The 22623-nt window shown below is 44.0% G+C and overlaps 1 protein-coding gene across 2 annotated transcripts in view; it reads right to left on the bottom strand.

Moving 5' to 3' along the window:
* The window catches only part of Pex5l (peroxisomal biogenesis factor 5 like), a 197266-nt gene extending 174870 nt beyond the window's left edge, over positions 1-22396 (bottom strand). The window contains exon 1 of one of the 2 annotated variants that reach the window (XM_052180646.1): positions 21992-22396. In XM_052180646.1, the coding sequence (XP_052036606.1) occupies positions 21992-22012 (21 nt within the window). In that variant the 5' untranslated portion in view covers positions 22013-22396. The remainder of the gene's footprint in view (positions 1-21991) is intronic. The other variant, XM_052180647.1, reaches the window with a different exon arrangement.
* Between the last annotated feature and the right edge of the window lie 227 nt (positions 22397-22623).

The following is a 22623-nucleotide window of genomic DNA, read 5'->3' as shown; positions in this document are numbered from 1 at the left end:
TATACACAGAGACACAGATTTACACACACACAGAAACACACACACACACACACAGACACACACTACAAAACTATAAATAAACAGAACAAAGACCCCTTTCATGTAGAGAGCCAAGGACCTACCTCTGAGTGTTCCTGTGAACTTCTGCAAATTCACAAAATAAACAAGAGGTGGCCATGGTTATTCCTGAACTAGAATTTCATCTTTGTAGAAGCCTTTAGATCACTCTGTGGTTCAGTCTCCTCACGACTTGTGAGGAAACCAGGCTGTAGGGAGGACCCGTATCAAAAGGATGGTAGCTAAGGACAGACGATTTTTGAAACTGTGCTCCTGGATTTTTGTACTCAAGAGTATTAAAAACAAAAGGGCAGAACCAAATAAAAGATGAATATGAAAATTACTGAAAAGGTATAGGGTGTTTGGACCCAAGTTTACAGACACAGAAAAATTGTTATTAAAAAGGATTTGGACTAAAACACATAGTGACACCGATCTGGGGAAAATGCCATAGAATCAGGATGTGGGTGGGAGCAGCACCTGCCAGCCCCGTGCTGTACCCCATCTCTTTGCTTTGGATCTGAACCTCTTAATTGCATTCTATTGTTTCAGTACTGTTTCCAGCAATGGCTAAGTCTCATCACAGAGAAGACTGACTTTGATCTATGTTTCTAGCACAGCATTTAAAGTTTTATATAAATGCTGGCAGCCGTTTTTATGACTTAATTTCCTACAAACCTGACACCAGCTCAGCACTATAAACACATTTATATATTCTCCCTCCCCTCGGCTCCCCCTCCCCTCCTCTCCCCATGCCCTGCCCATCCTCTGCTTCTACTGTGACTATTTTAGATCCTCTTCCTGTCTCTGGGCAGCACACAGGGTTCACGCAGTCCTAACCTGGAACACCTATGCCTACTTTGACTGTGCCTGGCTACATCAGCACACAGCTGCACCACAGAGCAGACACAGCCAGGGTCAACTTCAGAGACAGAGATACTCTCCGTACAAACCCCAATCCTGACCGTCTCCTTCCCAGGGACTGAAGTGAGCTTCCAGGGACTTGGAGAATTGCTGCGTGATGTTTTATCTCTTTTCTGGGCATAAAGTAGTGTCCATAAATATTGCTGTTTATTAATTTAGTTAATTTGTGTCAACATTTGAGTTATTTTCATGGGTAGAAGTATTTTTCCACTTATGATCTGGGTCAAATGCTTTATTATTAAAAATCACTTAATTCCAGAGAAGCTCCGGAGAACTGAAAGTTGCTGAGTCACGTCACCAAATAAATACTCAGCAGGAGACTGCTGAGTCATGTCACCCAATACTCAACAGGAGACTTGAGTTCTAACCTTATCAAAGAGAGAAGCTTCTTCCTGGGTCTCCTTTGCATGTGTGTTACAGTCCACAATTAAATTTCATGCCAATTAACATCTATTCAGAATTCCTCTCTGGGGTAAATTGCTGTGTCATGGTAAACAGAGAAAGACCTGCTTATGTATGAGTCTTTTTTGGTTTTTTTTTTTGAAGGAAATTGCTTGAGGATGCTTTCCCCACTGTAGTTTCTGACTGATAAGCAGGTTGAAATGGCTACGTGCCAATCCCCAGAAGGGAATGCTTTTGTGCTGTTTTTGTGCTGTTTTCCTGCTGCTTTGGGATACGGATGTTTTCCTCACCTGGCATCTGGATCATGAAAGAGGGCTGAGAAAGGAAGAGAACATGGGCGACTTGGTCAAGCTCAGATGAGACGCACACGCTCCTGATCACCGGCTGCGACCGTCAAACATGCCCCGGAGCTGTGGTCGGTTTGAGTGACAGGTGAAGCTGCTGTTTTCGACAGAGGAAAACTTTCAAAGTGCTTTGCTCAACTGGCATCCTTTCCCAATGCTTAATTTCAAACAGTGGACATGGCCTATTAATTTACCCTCAGACTGGAAGCTGCTTCTTTCTAAGTCACGGCAATGGAGAGATAGCTTCTATAACGCGTTGTTCTCTAAAATATTCTGTAGCTGAAGCCCCATTTCACTTAAATCTGGTCTTCTTGAATAAGCTTGCTTCAGTATCATCGGCTAAGATTTTAACTCCCTGATAAGGGGATCATTATGACCCTGGATTTCCCTAATAAAGAAAACATGTGTGAATTCATCCTTTATCAGTGAATAAATGAATGAATGTTTACTTTTATACCAGAAGCAGGACATAGTGTTACCAAAAACCAGTTTGGGGTCATAGAGAGGGTTGGGGTTCACTATTTTAAGCAGTGCGGAAAGGAGCATGGGAACCGGGCGAGCAGGCCGCATACATCTAGGGAGATCTATCGCTCTCGTCCTCCGTTGCTCAGGTTTTCATTTCAGCACCCACAGTTTGGAAATCAGACAAGCCTTCCTGGGAGTGTGGCCAGGAAGTAAATTGGATTTCGGTGATTCATATTTATTATAGCTATATCTTGTGTGAGGATCTGTATGGGACATATATATTACCCCAGGATTCCACTCCCCTGTGAAGGTGGGTTCACAAACCCTTGAGTCTGAGCTGTAACTTCATACAAGGTAAACAGAGCAGGCACTGCGGTGACTACAGGTGCGTGTTACACTAGCTGCTCTTACTGTTGCAAGTTTCTCGGACTTGGTAAGTTACTTTTACACTGGATGGATTGGAACCATTCTCACTACGTGTAGCTCACGTAAGATTATTCTTGAAGGTGACATAGGGACACTAGGCCGGTTCCATCATCCATCAACTCTATCTGATTAAGGATGAACTGGATGTATATGGCTCGTCCTTATTTGACAACATATGACCAATAAAACTGATAGAGACCCAAGCTCAGTTAAAGACAATACCCACACTCGAGGCCGTGTGCTCACCTCTAAAGCTTCCTTTTGTGTGGTCTGTTTCAGAGGTGTGCTCTCCAGGATGGACACCTTGCTCTCTCTCACACAAGAGCAGTGGTTGCTACACAAAATGATGCACAGATGCATAGAAAGTATGAGGTACAACATTCGGACAGCTCCCCGGAAGCTGCCACACAGGCCTGCCTATCAAGTTTGGGCTGGAGCTGTTGCAGATTGAGTTAGATCTTGTTTTCCTGTCTCTTGTGAATCCAGAACAATAGGGCTGGAGTTTAGAACCGCCATGTTAAAGGCATCTTTGCAGACACAGAGGCCGGTATAAGCCACCGGTCTTGCTTTCCAAGACCTCTGGCCATGCCATTCAGCTCTGTCTACTGAGTCTATTCTAACCATACACGCACAACACTGGGAAGAGAGTGCGGGGCTGGGCATAGACCACACAGGCCACTTGGGCTCTGGAAGAAGGTTACAGTCGGCAATAAAGTCAGTAATTTGGATCTGAAGTCTCTGCGGTGTTCAGTGTTTGTATAGCTCATAGTCATGTAAACACTGACAGAATAGACGCACACATTCTTCCCCTTATAATCAGACTTTCCTGTTTTCTCCTAAGTCAAAGTTATCCAAAAACTGGATAACTCCATAGCCTGGAGATATGAAACCTTCTGACTTTCACACAGGGCCCTTGCTAGAATCACATATACCGTCTGGTCTCTATGTCTGAGGGTGTTTCTTGCTTTACATTTTAAATCAGGCAACATCAATGGCTTAGGCTGAAAGTACGACTTTAAGTTCTAGTTTCCCATTCTCGGTTTCCTCCTCCATCATATTTTCTAAGTGAAGGGCGTTCCCCGGACCTCTTCTGACACAGTTGCTTGTGAGAACTTTGCTTTCCTAGCTTCAGGGGACATCCGAGGTGAGGGAAATTTAAAAAAGCCTCAAGACAACTAACTTATTTGGCTAGTTTGAGGGCATTTGCTGACTCGTCCTCACTGTCAGGGGTGGACAGGTGTTTCCACCCAACACCTCAGCAAATCCATGTTCTCGTTGTCAGCAGTGAGAGATCATGACCATGTTTGGCGTGCATGCTCACACACTTCTGTTCTCCAGCAGGAAGTGCTAGGACAGGAAAGAAGCCCAACCAAAGTCACACCAGGGCTACAACCTGTACTAATACCTCACCCTGACCTTCTCCACATGTCCCAAAGACAGGGAGAAAAGGATGGAAGATTGTCTTTGCGTCAAAGAACACCAAGACTCTCAGAGTGTTTTTGATAATAAAAAATTTGCAATTAACTGATAGAAAAATCCAAACAGCAAAACAGAACAGAGAACAGTAGAACAGATGCACTGTTGGTTCAATGCTATGGTAAAAGATTGGGGAAACTAGAGAAATTCAACCCTCTTTGTAACAAGTGCATGATAAACTCTAGTCATCACTTAATGAAATAGGCCTCCTTTTATATTAAGTAGTATCTTAGATGCTAATTTAACACATTTCAGTTTGGAACACATACATTACAATACTGAGAATATTGTGCTTACTCATTTGTGAATGGGAAAACACAAGACTCACAGCAAAGAGTGGTTTCCCACCAGCTTTTTAGAGTGAAGACCATTGAGAGGGAGCACCATTGAGAGGGAGTACCATTGAAAGGGAGCACCAGTCAGTGAATGAGAGTGTTACTTCACCAGTCCCAGGGAACCAGCTCTTCTGCCTGTTGCCAAAAAGGAAAGTTTGGTTTTTTTGCACCTGCAATTTCTTTAAATCAAAAAGGAATCTGAATAGACTTTTAGGGCATATCAATTTTTAAGGGTGTAGCATGTTTTTATAATAGTTTAATTATGTCTTCAAAGATCCCAGATAAAATGCTTAATTTATATTTGTCTATGGAAATCTTTAGAAGTTTGAATCAAAGCAAGAAGATTAATACAGGCTGATTATGAGATGAATGAGTTCCACGCTTAATTATTTAATCCAGCATGTACAATAGCTTTCCTTATCTGCAATTTTGCTTTCCTCGGTTTCACTTATCCACTGTCAACGATGGTCTAAATGGAAAATTCCAGAAACAGACAATGTACTCATTTGGAATGACTGTCCATTCTGAGTAGCATGATGAAATCTGATACCATCTGCCTCTGTCCATCCAACATCTGAGTCACCCATTCACCCATCCAGCACACCCATGGTGGTTGCGTTATATTCCATTTAGTCACTAAGTCCAGTGTCACAGGGTTGGCATGCCACCAATGCCAGTACAGGCTCCCATGGAGGCACTACACCATCTGAGTTCATCTCAGGAAGATTGGTGAGCAGAACAGAAGAATACAGTGACTTTGTTCACTTTTATTACAGTTTCTAAATTGTATTGTAGTTTTTTATTTATTATAGTTTATTATATTATAGTTGTTTAGTTATTATAGTTTTTATTACAGTTTTTGTTTTCATTTTTTATTATAGTTTTATTACTGTTTTATTTTATTTTTAGTTATTAACACATCTCTTGATGTGGCTGATTTTTAAATTAAACTCTATTAAAGGTATACAGGGAAGAATATTACACACACACATTTGGAGCATGGCGATATCTTGTTACTATTTCTAGTTTCAAGAATACTTGGAAGGTCTGTGAAATGAGTCCCCAGAAGATAGGAGAGGGCATTGCTCATAGATCATGGGCAGACTCTGTGTGAGGCAGTGGAGTCAAAGCCCATAGCCAAGGGAAACCACTCTGAGAGACAGCAGGGTGAGGGACCTGTGGCAGAGTTCCACCCAGGGTTGGAACATTGCGAACACAGAGAATGGTGTGTATCCACACTTAGAGGCTCTGATGACTCATGCTAGGAAAACCGTGTCTAGGTGTTAATGGCTGGCTGAGGACTAGGAGGGAGTGAGAGGATGGATGTTCCAGTCAGAGAGAACACCATTAGCAAAGGCCAGAGGCATGGAAGCCCAGGTCCGGTTTAGAGGAGTCTATAAAATTTAGTAGTGCGTATGATGCGCTAGGGAAGATCCCGGTTGCTGGAACAGCAGGCCTTAGAGTCCCATCATCTCCACGCTACACTACGTTTACTTGCAGAGTGCTACTGCAGGTTTTCTGGTTCAGTCCTTATGGCCTGATTCAATAAGATTGTGATAGGGTCTGGAATCTGCACTTTTAACCAGGATCCTAAGACAATCCTGAAGAGCCCACCTGTGAAGACTGCTCTAGTGGAGGCGGGCTTTGGAAGGACGCTAACAGAAGGGCAGTTGGAGCCAATTAGCGCTGCAGCAAAGAGGATAAAACATGTACATATGTTCACCCCAGGTTGCAAAAGGATGGATTTAGAGCCCATCTTCAAACTTCTTAGATAAAGCTGTAAGTCTTGAATATTCTAAATGGTGGTGGGGGTTGGGAGAGAAGCTGGGACAGAAGTGGATGGGATGAAAGTGTGACTGGACTTAGAATAGACTGTGGAGCACAGAAAACTAGAAAGAACAGCTTCTGGGCTCCAGAGCAGACGCTGGTGCTACCACACAGTCCGGGACGGCAGGTGCTGCGAGCTCCGTGGCGTTGGTAATGGATTGAACTTGAAGCATGTGGCAGTGGCTGAGACAGATTCTGGTAGGTAGCTAAGGAATTGCTGGCTTCAGATAAATAATTAGGTTGGCCACAAATGCCAGGCTAACTATTTAATTTTCTCTACAAAGAGCTTAGCCATTTAAACATGTATTAAAACACCAACTACGTGCAACACAAAAATAGTAAATTTTGTCAGATTCTGCACAGTGCAAAGTACTTGTATTTGCCTTTTTAATACAGAAAACCAGAGCAAGCATTCTTTAGCATAAAATAAAACATGTACATTTAATCCCATATTAATTTTGAAACCAGGGCATAATTAGACCAGGGTGCTAGCTATTTATTTATAAGTATTAATTTTAACAAAATTGGGTATGAGAAAACCATACTCTTCATTTTGGTGATTTTGATTCTATATCGGGCTAGTGTTAACACTATTACATCTACTTGTATAATGTGAGCTATAGGTCATTCCATTTCTAAATTAATTGGAAATTTTAGATGAATTTTGATAACTTAGGCAACAGTGGTTTCTTTTTAAGTAGACTTGAATTTGAACTGAGATAGCTGAGATCTGACCTCTTAGGTTTTCTTCACAGAAATCTCATGCCTGCCCATTAGAAGTGATCACTGTCAGCAGTCCAGTCACTTTGTGTGTTCCTTCATCAAAGGGTGATTAAGAGCAGAAGAAATGAAGAGAACGCCTTTGGATAGCAGTGGTTATTTTCAATAGTGACGTCAGGTATTTAGGACAAGTTTGACAGAGGATGAAATGCTAAGGTATGAGGCATTTGGTGAAGTCTTGGTGGTCCTGGTGACTTGTGGGAACTGCAAGAAATGGGGCTGAAAGACAATGGGACAGTTGAGAGCACTGTAGATGCTGTGAGGTGCATTCCCACGACCCCTCTCAGGGGCTCCCACCCAACCACCCATAACTCGATTTCCAGGGATCTGACTGCTTTCTCTGGACCCAGAGATACTGAAGCTAGGTGTACAGGTGACAGACAGATAAGCAGACAATACATCCCTACACATAGATAAAAATAAAATAAAATTAAAAAAAAGGGTTGGGGCCTGATGACAGGGGACTGTGGGGCCTTGGCTTCCTTCTCATCTTGTGAACTGGATGTGAGCAGAGTGGCTCTGTTCTGCTCACCTCCCTCAGGGGCGATGCCTCTCACAGAACCCAAAGCAATGGCTGTCAAACCATGAATTGAAACTTCCATGATTAAGAGCCTAAATAAACCTTCCGTCTTTATAGGTTGATTATCTCAGGCATTTTACTACAGCACCAGAGAGTTAACACTTATTATAAAATATTTCATATAAAAACCATAAGCAACAGTGTATGCATTAGAATTTATGTATGTATTAGAATTTAGAGATGAGGGATATTTTGGCTTAGCTGATGCATACACCCCAGACTCTTCCACATATGTAACACAGAACAACATAACCACAGTCTCAGATCTTTGGCTAAACCACAGCATTAGTCTTATACTGGTCACCCAGGCCTTCTATGGGGCTGATTCCATAGTGAATGCTAATTGTCAATTGGCAGAATCTAGAATTACCTAGGAGTCAAGCCTGCCTGCAAACCTGTGAGGGATCATTTAGGTTAAGGTTTGCATCTGAGAATGTCAGGAAGAGATTATCTTGATTTGTTTAATTTGTTCGGGAAGTCACATCTTTACTGTGGGTGTGCCCATCTCCTCGGTGGAGAGCCTAGCCTATATAAAATGGAGAAGTGGCATGGATTATAGGATCGCAAGCATCCACTGCTTCTACTTTCTCACTGTGGATGCCATCTGACCATTAGTTTCAAGCCTCTGTTTTCACGACTCCCTTGCTGTAGCCTTGAACTGTGGGCTGAGATAAATCCACCCTTCTTTAAATTGCTTTTGGTCAGAGGGTGTTTTTTAAAAATCAGCAATAGAGAGAAAAACAAAAAGAAAAAGAAAAAACTAAGACGGGAGACTTTGTGCAGAAAATGAGGGAAGTTTTACAAGTGTCTGTCTGCTCCTAAGCAGGTAGACTCTGTTGTGTGCAGGGGTGTTGTCCAAGTGCCAGATACACCCAGGAGAAGCAAGGCTAGGTCACATAGCAGGTTGGTTCTCCTAGGACCCTCCACAGTGGTTTCCCACCTGAGACTCCCGGGAAAGGCAGCACAGAGCTGTGTGTACATCAGTGTCTCCCCATCAACAGAGAAATAGGCAAACAAAGTGGTTTATGCACACAAAGGGACTTACCTGTAGCAATAAATGTAAGTATCCGCGCAACCCCTTATGATAAAATAGCAATAAAAGAGAAGCAAAATGAAGCCGTTGTCAAAGGGAAAGAACTAGATACTCTAGAAGTCAGAGAACTGGAAAGCTTTATGGATTAGCATTTACCTTTGAATAAATGGTTGGATTTCCACCATCCACTGCTATTATAGTGTTCCAGAAAACTTGCAAAATCCTCTGTGGCTGTGAATTCAGTCACTTTGTCACAGCTGAAGTACCAAAGTAGAGAAGGGGCCCCACTTTGTCATGAGATCTCTGGACACAGAACATAAGCCCGGAAGCCTCGGATTTTGGTCCTCAGTTTTCAGTGAAGCGGTCAGATCCTGCCCACTGGGTTCTCTTCAGCACAGCAGCAATTAAATACTCTCCCCTATGCCACTCTCTAAAGAGGTCATTTTGTGGGACTCTTTCAAAAAGTGACCATTTTTGTAGAGATATCAGAATTTGTCACAGCTGAGAATCTACACTGGGGATTGACAGGTTTGTGGGAAAGTGCCTGTGGTATTCTCAGGCCGATAAAGAGAAGTCTGCCAGGATTTTATCCACAGCTCATTCTCTGAGGGTTAAGGAGAGTATAATACTTGATTTTTATAGGAATTATCAAGCATCTTGATGTTAGGATATGTTTAGAATTTATCTTTCAGAACACAGTTAGTAGTAAATGGGAACCATCTTTCATGGCCATGCACAGATAGATATACTGTCTGCAGGACAGAAATTTTCCATCCAAATAATTACTAACCACTGGCTGAGTCAGGAAGGAGGTGTCTGGAAATGCAGAGGGATAGAGTCTAATTCCACAAAACTATGGCTGCTTAGAGATATCGCTGGGACCCATTAGAAGGATCTATTACACTTCTAAATCTGGAACAGCAGACTGTCCTAAGGCTTGAAAAAGGTTCAACCATTAAACTGCAGACTGCTTTGACAGTGAGTGTTGGTTAATTACAGGGGCAATCTAATTACAAGGTTCCTCCGTAATTGATTCCCTTTCAAGTGTGTGGAAACTTCACTTGATATGCATTTGCTACAGGAACTCTTGGGAATAGATCAGATCCTTGGGGTGGTGTGCATCTTGGAATTCAGGAGTATAGCCATTCTGACTATATTCTGAAGTCCATATTAGAGGATTCTTCTGAGTCAGCCTTCTTGCCTTCCATCTTTCCTTCGTTCGTTCATTCATTCCTTCGTTCCTTTCTTCCTTCCATTTATTGCTCAGTTCACCCATCCGTTCCATGCTCTACGGTAGTAATACGCACGTGCACCACTAGCCTCTCAGGACAGAAAGGTATATTGAATACAGTCACTGCTACAGGTAGGCACATACTAGTAGTTGGACAGAGTAAAAAATGCTTAAAATTTTATGCTAATTATTGTGTTAGTGAGGTGTATGCAATGGGGAGGAAACATAGAAGAGGACGACCGACCTTGAGTTTGTTAGTAGGCAGGGGTGCTGACACCTGAGAGAGTGACACTGGCTGGGAGATAGCACAAGAAAAATAGTAAAAGAAGGGCAAATGAACCGTGTGGGGATGGAGGGAGCAAAAACTCCAGAACTATGTGGGAAGAGTAACAGCGGTTGCCACAGTGAACGACCTAGAGTAGCAGGTACCACTGCCGCCTGCTTCCGCACATGATGGGCAGGAAGCTTGGCAAACTCTATAAAGACTCCGGAGATGACATCGCCGAGCCATTGCCATGTAGTAAGCCTTTGGTACAACAAGATCCCATCTGCTCAAGTTGTCAAGGTAGGTGTGTGTGTGTGAGTGTGTGTGTGTGTGTGTGTGTGTGTGTGTCTGTGTGTGTATTTGTGCTTCCACATCACAGATGGGGACATGGACGTTAGAGGAGGCGAGTGTTGACAATAAGGTTGCAGACACTATGTGCTGAAGTCATACCCCTGTGTTGGGGGATGTTTGTTCTGGGATGGAGGCTCTTTTGTTTTTGTTATCTCTGTAGTGAGTATTTTTAAGCCAACTTGACCCAAGCTACAGTCATCAGAGGGAGCTGCAATTGAGAAAGTTCTTCCATAAGATTGGGATGTAGGCAAGCCTGCAGGGTATTTTTAAATTAGTTCTTAATTAATTAGTGACTGTTGAGGGGGACACAGCCCACTGTGGGACGGGCCACCTTGGGGCTAGCAGTTATGATTTTATAAGAAATCAGGCTGAGCAAGCCATGAGGAGCAAGCCAGTAAGCAGTACCCCACCATGGCCTCCACATCACCTCCTACTTCCAGGTGCCTGCCCCTTTGTGTTCCTGTCCTGACTTTCTTCAATGGTGGACTGTGATGTGGAAATGTAAGCTAGCAAGCTTTTGGCTATGGTATTTCATAATAGCATTAGAAACCCTAAGAAAATTTTTTAAATATAAAGGAGATGTGTGTGAAACCTGTCACTAATTCCACTGGGGTTTCTGGAAGTGTGGCTCAGCTGGTAGAAAGCATACCTGGGAAGAATGCGGTCCTGTGTTCCATCCAGGCCCCCAGCATAGACTAAACCAATTGGTGGCGCATGTCTCTAATCTAGGCACTTGGGAAGTAGAGGGAGGAGGGTCAGAAGTTGAAGATCATCCTTGGTTGTATGGGGAATTTGTCTGAGACATTTTGCTCTTCTGTGTCCCCATTCATGAACTGATGAAGTTGTGAACCTGGACTCTGAGGACACTGACGTTGAGATTCCGTTTTAATTAAATCTTTCCCCAGGCATAAGAACACTTTTTTTGGGTCTTAAATAAATCTTCCTAACAACTCCCATAAGACACACTGGATCAGTATTAAGGATTCTAGCGCACAGGGCATACTGACAGCCATCGTCTTCAGGGTGAACATGCCACTGTAATCTGCCCACGTTTCCACATTAAATTCCTGCACGCAGAGGGCAAGCATGCTCTTATCTTTAAGGTACATGACAAGCATTTTGATTCTGATTAATTACTGAGTTATTCACAGGGCTCTTTTCAATTTCTCAAAAGGAGTAGTAATGGGCAGGAGACAGATGTAGATGGACGGCAGCAGGGTCACTCTCCTCTTCTTGGCTGCATGATTTAATAAGCTGATGTACTCCAGTTGCGCCATACTTTCCAAGAGGTATGCACCCTAAGGGAAGAGTGGTCGAGTACGAACAGCCTGAAAGAAAACTGCTTGTCTTTAACTCTTCCGACACAAGGCCAGCTGGACCGCAGTTAGGTCAGCAGAGAGCATGATATCCACCTTCTTTCCACGACAGTTCTGTGCGCCTCTGGTTGTTTTTCCAGTAGTATTTATAACATGTGATGGGAGACGTTTCTTTCAAAAATACTTTCTGCCTTTTACCTTCAGAGACCGTCGTCTCACTGAGTTTCGGCAGAAAACGGTTAAGGTGATTTTCATGGTCTGCCTGGAAGTCAGGTATGGGGCCCGCCTCTGAGCCCCACCTACCTCCCATTATCTCCCCAAGATCTGGCTACACAGAAGCTGCCACACAGTATGGGGTCCATTCTGGTGGTGGGCTGAAGCTTCTGTGTACAGCAGCAGTGCGAAGGCCAGATGCAGCACTCGCATCATCGCGAGCAGAAGCACGCTCTGGGTGAAGACTGCAAGGTGCTCAGGTCAGCCTAATTATGTCTGGTGCGTCTCCCTCTTATCAGCCCCTTTATTCTTAGCTTAGTTCCAGTAGCCCGTTAGTACTCCCAATGTACTTCTTTTTGTATTAAAAAAAAACAAACCCACAAACTTCTTTATTTCAAAGTATCTCTTAAGCCAACCGAAGCATCGAGAGGGTAGGTGCAATGGATTCCCCCAATGTCTTTTTCTTACATTCACTGTTGGTTAAGATAATTTTTTTTTAATTTGCTTAATTGTGACCACTTTTCCTTTTCTACCATAAGCCCTCTCTCCACACGTGCATTTTATTATCATTTCCAATTCAAACCAGAGGAGGTTACCTATGCCACACCCTTGCTTACCCATTCATTTGGCGGTGTACATACTTTATGAAGGATGAAACTCTTTTTGGAGTATTTCTTTTAATCACATGTCATACATGAGTTTCCTATGACATTTTCAGACATCACATATTCATTTTTATCATATTCACCCCGTTACCTTCTCTTTTTCTCCTCCCATTCCAATAGATCCCCTTCTTCCCAACCTAATTTCATGTCTCATTATTCATTTCTTCATTTATTTATTTGCTTCTTTTTGTGACCCAATGAGTTCATTTAGGGTCACTTATGAACAAGGATATCCTTTTATACTCCTACATCGCTTCTCTAATGAGAAATATAACACCGGCACAATACTAACTTGACTCCAGGTCTGTATTTAAATTTTGCTAGTCACATGCCTTAGCAGTGTTCCTAGCAATTGTCTTTATCCATCAAAGATCTATTTTAGGACCATGCATTGGGCGTATCTGTCTTATCTCGTTAGTCTCCTTGTAATTGGTATTGACTTCTCTCCTTTTCCTCCCTTTATGACATTTGTATTTTAGAAACTCAACGTCTCATAATTTTATAGAACTTCATTTGTTTCAGTTTGCCTGAGTTTCTTGTGATTAAACTCTACAGCGATTTCAGTACACATCTTATCGGGGAAGCAGGCCCAGGGATCCAGATGCCCACACGATTGCTCCTGACACTGAGTTTTATTGCTTAGTCATGGGGTTTCCTCATTTAGTCATTCAAAAGCGAACTTTTTTTTCCTTTCTTAAATGGCACGCATTGCAAACCTGTCTTCTCTCTAATCAAATATCATTAGGGTGTTTTTTTCGGGGGTGGGGAGAAGGCTGTCTCATAAGGCTCAGGCTAACTTTTAACTTGAGATGTAGACAAAGATGATCTTAAACTCTTGATTCCCCTGCCTCCACTGCTCCAGTGCTGAGACATGTCACCACTCCCCCTGCCTTCCATGGACTATTCTCGTGACTGAGATGACGGTAAAGCATGCTTTCTTTTCAAGTATATCACATTGTCCCTGATGGTTAACTGTTTCAACATACTCTTCGAGTGTGTTCTGATTTGCTGTATGGGATAGAGTGTGCATCAGTTGCTTACATTTAAGAACCTGGTGGAGTACATTTAGGGAACTAAGAGGAATGCTGAGAACCCGTCAAACTATTGCTCTTGAATACTTCAGTATTCAAGTCAGTTTGCAGAACACAGGGCCAAACATGGTCAGGACAAGAAGTAATGTAACTTCTCACGCTAACTCCCTCCGCTCTATCAGCACATTCCAGGCCAGACCTTCTGCTGCCGCAAGCCAAATGACTGCTAAAATGGGCCATGTAAATATCAAATAGTTATAGCAGAGCTGAAACATCGGGGAAAATGTCAGCTTTGGTGACTGAGTGCCAAACACCTGGCTCTTTGGAAACATCTCCTGCTTTATTGCAATGTTTACTTTTCATTTAGCTTGTTTGATGTCATAAATGTCAAAATAAGAATAAAGGTGCAATGGAAATAAAATATCAGAGAAAGGCAGATTTCATCCCACTGTTGGCTCTGGCAACTAAACACTTTGGGGGAAAATTAAATAAAAAATTTTTTTCTAGTCCCAAGTTTCCCATTTGTGAAATGAGATGGTTGAGGTGAACTTTTAGACAGGTTTTAAAACTAAGGATCCTATGACTTGAAAACTAATCAGCACTTTTTTTTTTCTTTCCGAAACACAAAAACTGTTCACCTAGAATGTTCTATTCAGCACATTTGGATCCAAGCTTATTTTGGAATAGAGCAAACACCAGTAAAATGGCCCCAAGCCTTCAGAGAATAGAAACATCAGTTCGATTTAGTGTAAAGCAGCTCAAGCAGTTTTGGGCTGTCGGAACGACCATCTCTCCCGAGAGAGAAGCAATCTTGCACGGCTTAGGATGGCCAGACCCAGAGCAATGTGCCTCATTTGGACAGGCGGACTACCAGGGAGCCGTTAAAACACCAGAGACATGCTTATGAAACAGCCGAGTGCAATGGGCTGTTTATCTTGAGCAAGGAAAGGTTTCAACGGATGAAGACATAACAGTCTTTCACAGACAGGAAGGTCATTTTGTTTAGGTGGAACATCACGCTGACTCTTCTCTCCCAGAGGGAAACTACAGCTCACCTGGTGTCTGTTCCACCGTCAAGGCAGTGAAGGCGCCCACATAAGGGAGCATCCTGTCTGTGCACAGGCAGTCGTGACCACTGCTCTTGCCCGATGCTCTTTCAGGGACCTCGTCATGTTTCTGTGACATCAGAAAGCTACCCGAGAATTAAGTGTTTGTAGAGGTCCGATGATAGGGAAGGGCTCGGTTCTCCATGCCGAGTTCTGCACATCAGCGCTTCCTAATCGTTGATGTGCATATTAGCCTCAACGCCTGCTCTGCAGAGACATCTGAGATTCTGCAGTTCCAACAAGCCCGCCAGCATTTGGTGGTTCAAGTGTCACATGGCTACATGATTTGAGCATGACTTTTAGAATCTGACCCCCAAGCACCATTAACACCCGTGTACAAGGAGAGAGGATATACCACACAGCTCTGACAGCCTCATTTTCTCATAAAGTCTTCATTTTTCCTCCCATTACCTTGTGGAGATTAATAATTTCCAATTGCCAACTCTTTGCTCACACTCTGTGTTGATCTTGTTGGTCTTGGTCTGATGGCTACCTACCCAGTGATAGGGAAATATTTCCCTGGCAAGTATTGGATTTGCTTATCATAGATTGTTTCATCATTTTACTGTGCTGGTTTGTTTTTGTTGTTGTTTTGTTTTGTTTTTTGAGACACAGAGATATGCACACATACACAGACACACACACAGACACACACACACAGACATGGACACGGATACACAGGCACACAGACACACATACAGACATGGACACGAATACACAGACACACACAGACACAGACACACACACAGACACACACACAGACATGGATACCCAGACACACAGATATACACAGACACAGACATGGATACCCAGACACACAGACACACAGACACACACACACACACACACACAGACACACACAGACACACACAGACACAGACACAGACATGGACACGGGTACACAGACACACAGACACACACGGACACACAGACACACACATAGACACAGAGAGGGGGTGAGGAGGAGGGGGAGGGAGAGGGAGAGGGAGAGGAGCACATGCCCAGGGTGGTGTAGACTTTCTCAGGATGGTTCTCACTGCATTTCTTCTATAAGGCATCCTGGTTTAGTAGTGAGGGCTTGTGTGTGTGTAGATACTGCGTCTGCTTGGCCACGTATTTTCTCTGCATTTGGTTTCATAAATCCCAAGCAATCATCTTGCCAACCAGGATGTCCTGTGTGGTGCCTTTCTACTGTTTATCTCTTAAGGAAACTTTACCTCCTCTTGCAATGTTGCCAGTTTTGCACTCAGAACCCCGTGAAGTTCAGGGTGAGACACAGACCAATAACTAACTACAGACAAAAGGCACGGGGAGAGAAGTGGAGAATTGGCACTTGGGCTCACTCGTCATCAAACTAGTCCTAGAGGAAGTCTGTGATTTCACTGCTGAATGTGATGTCTGTGCGGTTTTACGCCTCTGATGTTACCTTTAATGCATTTAACCAATGCAATAGAGGATGGTTCTGTTCCTTTCCTAAACAGCAGCCTGTATGTAATTACATAGTCATTGTGGCCTCCTGAGATTTTACCTTGCAAGCAAAACATTGCATGTCCTTTAATCGTTACTTGAACGGCAGACTTTCGAACTTGTGTACGATACCAGTTGCATTAAGAGCCACATGGCTTTGAAGAGGCTGACAGGGGTGGGAATTCCGCATCCATCATCCTAACATCAAAACAGCAGCAACCCTCTCTGGGTATCTATGATTCACAGATCACCAGATGGTATTCTTTGAGGGAGAGAAAACGCTGCTACACCAAGCCTCAATGACTGGGCTCGCCTTGGTTTACAGAGCTTCAGCCACATGGACGGGGGTATGTGTCTACCCCAATGAGAGCTCTCCAACCTGACTCTCACCCGTTCAAGTGTAGCACTGCTGACCGATGTTTGCACGTCTCTCTTGACAAAACAGTAGGTAAACAGTCCTTTCCTAGCTCAATGCGCCTCCACTGTCATCTATGTGGTTATATAATAGTGATCGTCTGAAAGAAAAAAATCATAAAGATGACCTGCTTACTGAACTGTCACATGAAGTGTGACACTGGTCACCCATCTAATGGAATTTAAATAAGAGTATGTTGGCTCCTAATAATAATACGCCAATGTGTCATACTTAGACTCTACAGGACAGCATTGGCAGTGCATTACATCATAGCTCAAGTTCTGAAAATTCAGTGATTGTTTTGGTAATGAATCAACAAGGTATTAACTGTTTTCCTGCTTATATTTGGCACAACACAGAAATGTAATAGGTAAGGCATAATCATTTCCATTTGGTATACTTATGGAAGGATACGGCATGGGTGAGGAGAGGCAGAAATGAGGGAGGCGGAGTGAAGGTAGGCGCCATTGAAAGAGTGTTTCCTCTTGTTCTGGTTTTATCAAAATAACTTTGTCATTTATAAATCCTGAATAAAAAACGAAAAAGAAAAAGAAAAAAGAAAAAAAAAAGAAAGAAAAATAAACCAAACTAATCCCAAACTCAACATGTTGATGTTTTCGAAAACCAGTAACCTTTTTCTCTATTAATCTATTTGACTTAAAAAACAAACAAACAAACAAAAAAACCCAGTTTTTGTTGTGTAGCTCAGGCCGATCTTGAACTTGTAGTCCTCTTCCCAGCCCTGACCTATTGCTGGAATTACAGGCATGTGTCTGCTTGATACATATACTTGAAATCACATCGTTACTGTTGCCAAAATTCCACTGGGCTTGGGTGGCTCAGTGCGAGGACATGGGACATAGGTCCACCCGCCCACTCGGTGCAGGAGGTATTCCATTAACCGTTGTGTCAGCAAGTCAGTTCCAAGCGATGAGCCCCTGAGATAGTAGCTCTAGCCACGACACTGCTCTAAAACTGTGATCTCAACCAAAAGAGAGAAAACCCAAACCAAGCCAGACAAACAAACCAGCCAGCCTGACAGATGTTCTCTCTGCGTGGTATACTGCATCTTAATGCTTCAAGGGGGGCAGAGGTGATGTAGGAATCTGCTTAAATATTGTCCTCATCAGCACATTAAAAATTTCTTACATTCAAACCATACACGTGCTGAATTTGTTGTTCTAAACACATGCTTTCAGGAAGAATTTTATAAACTATGAACAAAATCTACAGAGCCGATAATATGGTTTTGAGAGTGTCTACTGTTAACTGTTGCCTGAGGAATGGAAATTTTCAGCTTAATCAGATATCCCACAATACTAAACTGCAACTATTAGAAGCAGTGCTAAATGCTCAATGTTAGCTCATACCAAGTGTAACTGCCGTGGATATACAAAATGGCACTTCCTAACTCCGCAATTTTGAGCATATGCTCACAATTGGATATGAATTTTCTTCAGTGGAGTTGTAGTTAATAGTGAGGACAATAAACTCATCGTAAACGTGCTGGTTAATGCTCACAGGAAGGCGCTACTGTGAAGAGACGCACAAGCCACTTAACCTAGGTACAAGAAGCAGGGGCAAATGATGTAGCTACTAAGACAACAAAGGCAACCCTGCCTAGTCTGGTTCATCCTGCCTGAAATATCATACCCTGGTTTTGCGCAAATACCAAAGGTTCAAATACTACTAGGAAAGGTGTGTGGAGGGTCAGCAGCTGACAACTTAGCAAAGGGTTGTTAAAAATATGATGATGCGGGGGCCAAAAGGTACCATAGGGCTGGGCGGATAGAAAAGGCATCTGCTGGAGAACTGGAGGCACCCAGCTTACATCAGCAGCTTGCTGGGGTCTCCACTGTGGCAAGCTGAGACATGGATGCTAGAAGCTTCCACAGTCTATGTTGGCAACTCCTTAGCCCATAGTATGGACAAAATCTAAATGGACCTCCAGTGTTTGGGTCTAATACATTAACATGATTTATTTACCTAAACAGGTCCCCTTTGTGAAAAATTTCAGGAGAAGCTCAGGCAAAATCGTAAATTAAAAATAAAATTTAAATCCATGATTTTGTTGGGACAACAAAATGCTGGGTCCGAGAGTGGCTTACAATTGTTACAATTGTTATGGTAGACATGCTCTCTAGTTTATGTGCCGTGAAGCTTAAGTAAGCACGAAAATCTGTGGATGTCTGTGATAAAGATTAAGTATCATCACAAATAGGTTGCTTTCAGTCTGATATTCTTCTGAGAAAAGTTTTTTTATTTTATTTTATAACAAAAGAAGTAATTACCACTCACTCTTCATTCCCAAGAAAAAGAATCTTAGTTGAAAATATAAGTTACATGGCTCTATATTTATATTCCAGCAGGAAATGAGTTGGCTTTGTAGGATAATATTCAGGGACCACGGGTGCTTTGCCCCTGCTGGCAGTTTTAACTCACACCCACATGAGCACACAGGCACCTCAGCCCTGGGCACAGAGACACTGGTGGGATTAAACCTATGGGATGCTTATCAGCCGTAGACTGCCTTGTCACGACTGATGCTGAAGTATATTTAATCTCCATTGATCCCTTTGTGAAAATCAGGAAGGAAGCGAGCCTGAACCTAGCGCTAACAAGAGCCATCTTCACTTAAGTTACTGGGGTAATCAATTCCCTCTGGTTAGCCAGTGGAAAACAACTGGACTCCAGGGAGCAATGCAACTCCTTCACCTGAGACACACACACACACACACACACACACACACACACACACACACACACAGGACAATGACTGTGAAACCCTGCCTGCAGTCTGTCCGTCTGAAGGAGATGTCACTTTTCATCTTGTAGTGAAGGACCAGAATGAACCAAATGAGTGTTGTTAAAAGCCCACAGTGAAACTCCTACCAGAGTAGAGCAATCCACTTGCAGGAGCATTCAGTTGCAAACGCAAAGGTTCTACAGGAGTCTTAATTGGACTATCTTTACAGCTTTCTGTGGACAGCACCCTCCCCATCCACTCCAGATTGTTATTTACAAAGCACTCTGTTTTTTAAAAATATCTTGATCACCGAAAAGAGAAGATTTGGAAGGCATGGGGCACGATCACAAAGGTTTTCTGTTTCATAACTGCCTTAATACAGCCAATTAACATCAGCCTTTCCAATAAGCCCAAAGCTGGAAGCAGCCTTAATCAATATGCATGCTCCTGGTCTGTGCTACAGAGGATGTGTTGGGATTTTAACGGAAAATATCTGTATTGTTTGGACTGTGCTTGCTCATGTGTGTGACTAGAGTCAGGTACACGCAGGATGGAGCTAAGCCTGTGAAGAAGCCATTCTTTAAATATATCAACACCATGGAGGGGCTGTGTACAGGCTAAATGGCAGTGTTGGGGGATGAGAGTGGGCGTTTCAGAATGTAACCAAAGAGATACATCATGAATCAGGTTGTCAGAGGCGCACCTCTGAGGATAAACAGAATTCTCATTCAGATGGCGTCTGAAGTTTTATGTTCAGCAGAATGGTCAAGAGTAAGGAGGAAAGGTACTGTGCTTGTGCTTGGAACCTTGGCAAAAATGCTGATTGTAGCTTTTGGTTTGTAACATTTTCGAGTTGGGTTTGGCAAAAGAGACATGGGAACTTCTCTGCAAGCCCCGGTGCACTGTCACAGGAGCACACGTCATGGTGGGAACAAATGGACAGTCTTATAGCCAGTTTGTCTCATCTTCCAAAGTAAATCAAGCCCTCAGAAATTGTTCTAGACCATTTAAGTTTCAATAGTACTCTTTCTTAAAATATTCTGAAAATTCAGTTAAAGCTGTTTTGGAGGGTATATCAATTCACTAGATTGGCTTTTCAGTTTCGCATTCCCAAGAACATATTTTGGAAAATAAAAAAACCCACACAAAAATCCCCAAAACAAAACGTCATGGAAAGTTTTTAAATAAATTGTACTAGGTAATCAACTATGAATTCTGTGTATATGAGAAAGTTTCCAAGAGCTGAGTCTATTTATTCAAATGTTTCTTTTTTCTCTTTGGGAAGAGACTATTCAATAATGACATATAAAGAATGAAAGTTTAAATATCATTCTTGGGTGAAAAAAAAACATATGATTAAATCAGTCCTTTGCTGATTTTTTTTTTCAGTAGTGGGAGAGTTCCTTTGATTTTAAACTTTCAAGACAGGCGGATTGTATTTGCTACATATTTTAAAATTATACTAATCATTATCCGTCAAATGTGACATAATCCCATTAATGACTTTCAAAACAGGATGATGTCAGTGACAGGGTAATGCTGTTGGAATTCTACTCGGCTGGTTCTGAATTCTTAACAAACTTAAGATACAATCAGCAGTATGCTTTAGGTAGGATACAATTAGCGCTGTACATGATAGTTCAAAGGAATTTCCCCAAGACCTGGAAATTAAATATTAAGTCATGCACGCAGTAGCGTATTTGCTATGTCTCAAGGAGTCTAAAGATATTGGAGCGGCATCTTTGGCACTCACACAAACACTACGGATGGATGCCAGGTGTAGGGGGCCCGCCTATGAGGACTGCTAGCTGAGAGTCTTGAAAGGAAGCCCCAAGGAGAAACCGCGGCAAGGGATTGGGTAGGAGCTCCACTCACACTTCAGAACGCTGAGTTAGTGTTTGGGCTATCTCTCTTTCCACCACTCCGCTGCTTAATCTTACCATGAGGAAGATTCAACCTCGCACAGGAAAACTAAAGTCAAGGTTAAAGTAATCCTCCAGCAGAGTACTGCCTTGATATCTGAAAAAGCCCCTCCTGAGAACCCGCCCCGCAGTGACAACTGGGACGGGTGACAATGTCCCGCCACCTGAAGGGGGAAATACATCACAGAACATTTAAAAAATAGTGCTTTAACGGAACACCACGACAGCGCCTAAGTGCTGGGACTGTGGAGCGCCATGTGCAGGCGGGAGAGGCGGCAAGTCTGGCTGATGTTTGCCCTTCAGCTGACATACGTGTGAGGTGCAGCGGTAGGATTGCTAGGAAACGTGGTCACCTCCTCGGGGCTCCTCTGCTAGGATCCCAGAGCCGGCTTAAAGGCACAGGCTCACGACTGCCCAGAGAGCAAACTTCCCCGTACAAGTTCCCGGTCTTTTCTCCCCATCCCACCCTGGCACACCGTCCAGTGTTACTGGGGGACCTAAATGCCAGGGTCATGGTGCCCCACTCACTTGTTGAGTTGGGCGAGGGCACCTCTGGACCCAGGAACTTGGGGAGCAGAAGCTGTTCAGGAGACCTGCCGAGGGAGGTCTCTTACCTGCATGTGTCCCTGGTACATTCTGCTCCGGCGTCGTCAGGGCTCCCGAGGCCGATGGCTGCTCTCCCGAGCTGGCTCGTAGAGAGTTGCAGGTCCGGCAGCTCGGCGCGGGCTCTCGGTGGGGCGTCCGGGCTACCGGCTTCAGGACGCAGGCGGGCGAGAGGGCGGCTGGGCGAGCGGCGCGCTGCGGAGCTGTCCTCCACGCGGGTGCTGAGCGCACGCGGGCACGGGGACGTGGGGCCGGGCTCTCCGCGGGCGCAGTGCCGCCGCTCGCCGCGCCTCTCCAACTCGCCGGTCCTGTGCCCCACTCTCCTCGCCGCTCACGAGGCTGCAGCGTCCCCTCCCGCCTCCGTCCGGACGCCAGCCCGCGCCAGCCGCCGCCGCCGCCGCCGCCGCAGCTGCCGAGCGCAGGGCGCGCGCCGCCCTCCGGGCCGCGTTGCCGCCGAGAGCCGCTGGCCTGGCGCGCGCGCTCTCGCGGAGCCGGGGGCGGGAGGGCGGCTCCAGCGAGCGCGCTCCCGGACGGTGCTCCGCTGGCTCTCCCTGGTGGCTCAGACAAGGAGGAGAAGATCCTGAGAGCGATCCAGGCTTGGAACCGAAGACTTTCAGATGCAATGTTGGCGACTCAGAAGCCG

Source organism: Apodemus sylvaticus, chromosome 4, assembly GCF_947179515.1.
Source record: "Apodemus sylvaticus chromosome 4, mApoSyl1.1, whole genome shotgun sequence".
Taxonomy (NCBI): Eukaryota; Metazoa; Chordata; class Mammalia; order Rodentia; family Muridae; genus Apodemus; species Apodemus sylvaticus.
The sequence above is the reverse complement of the archived record's forward strand: the minus strand, read 5'-3'. Positions and strand labels throughout refer to the sequence as shown.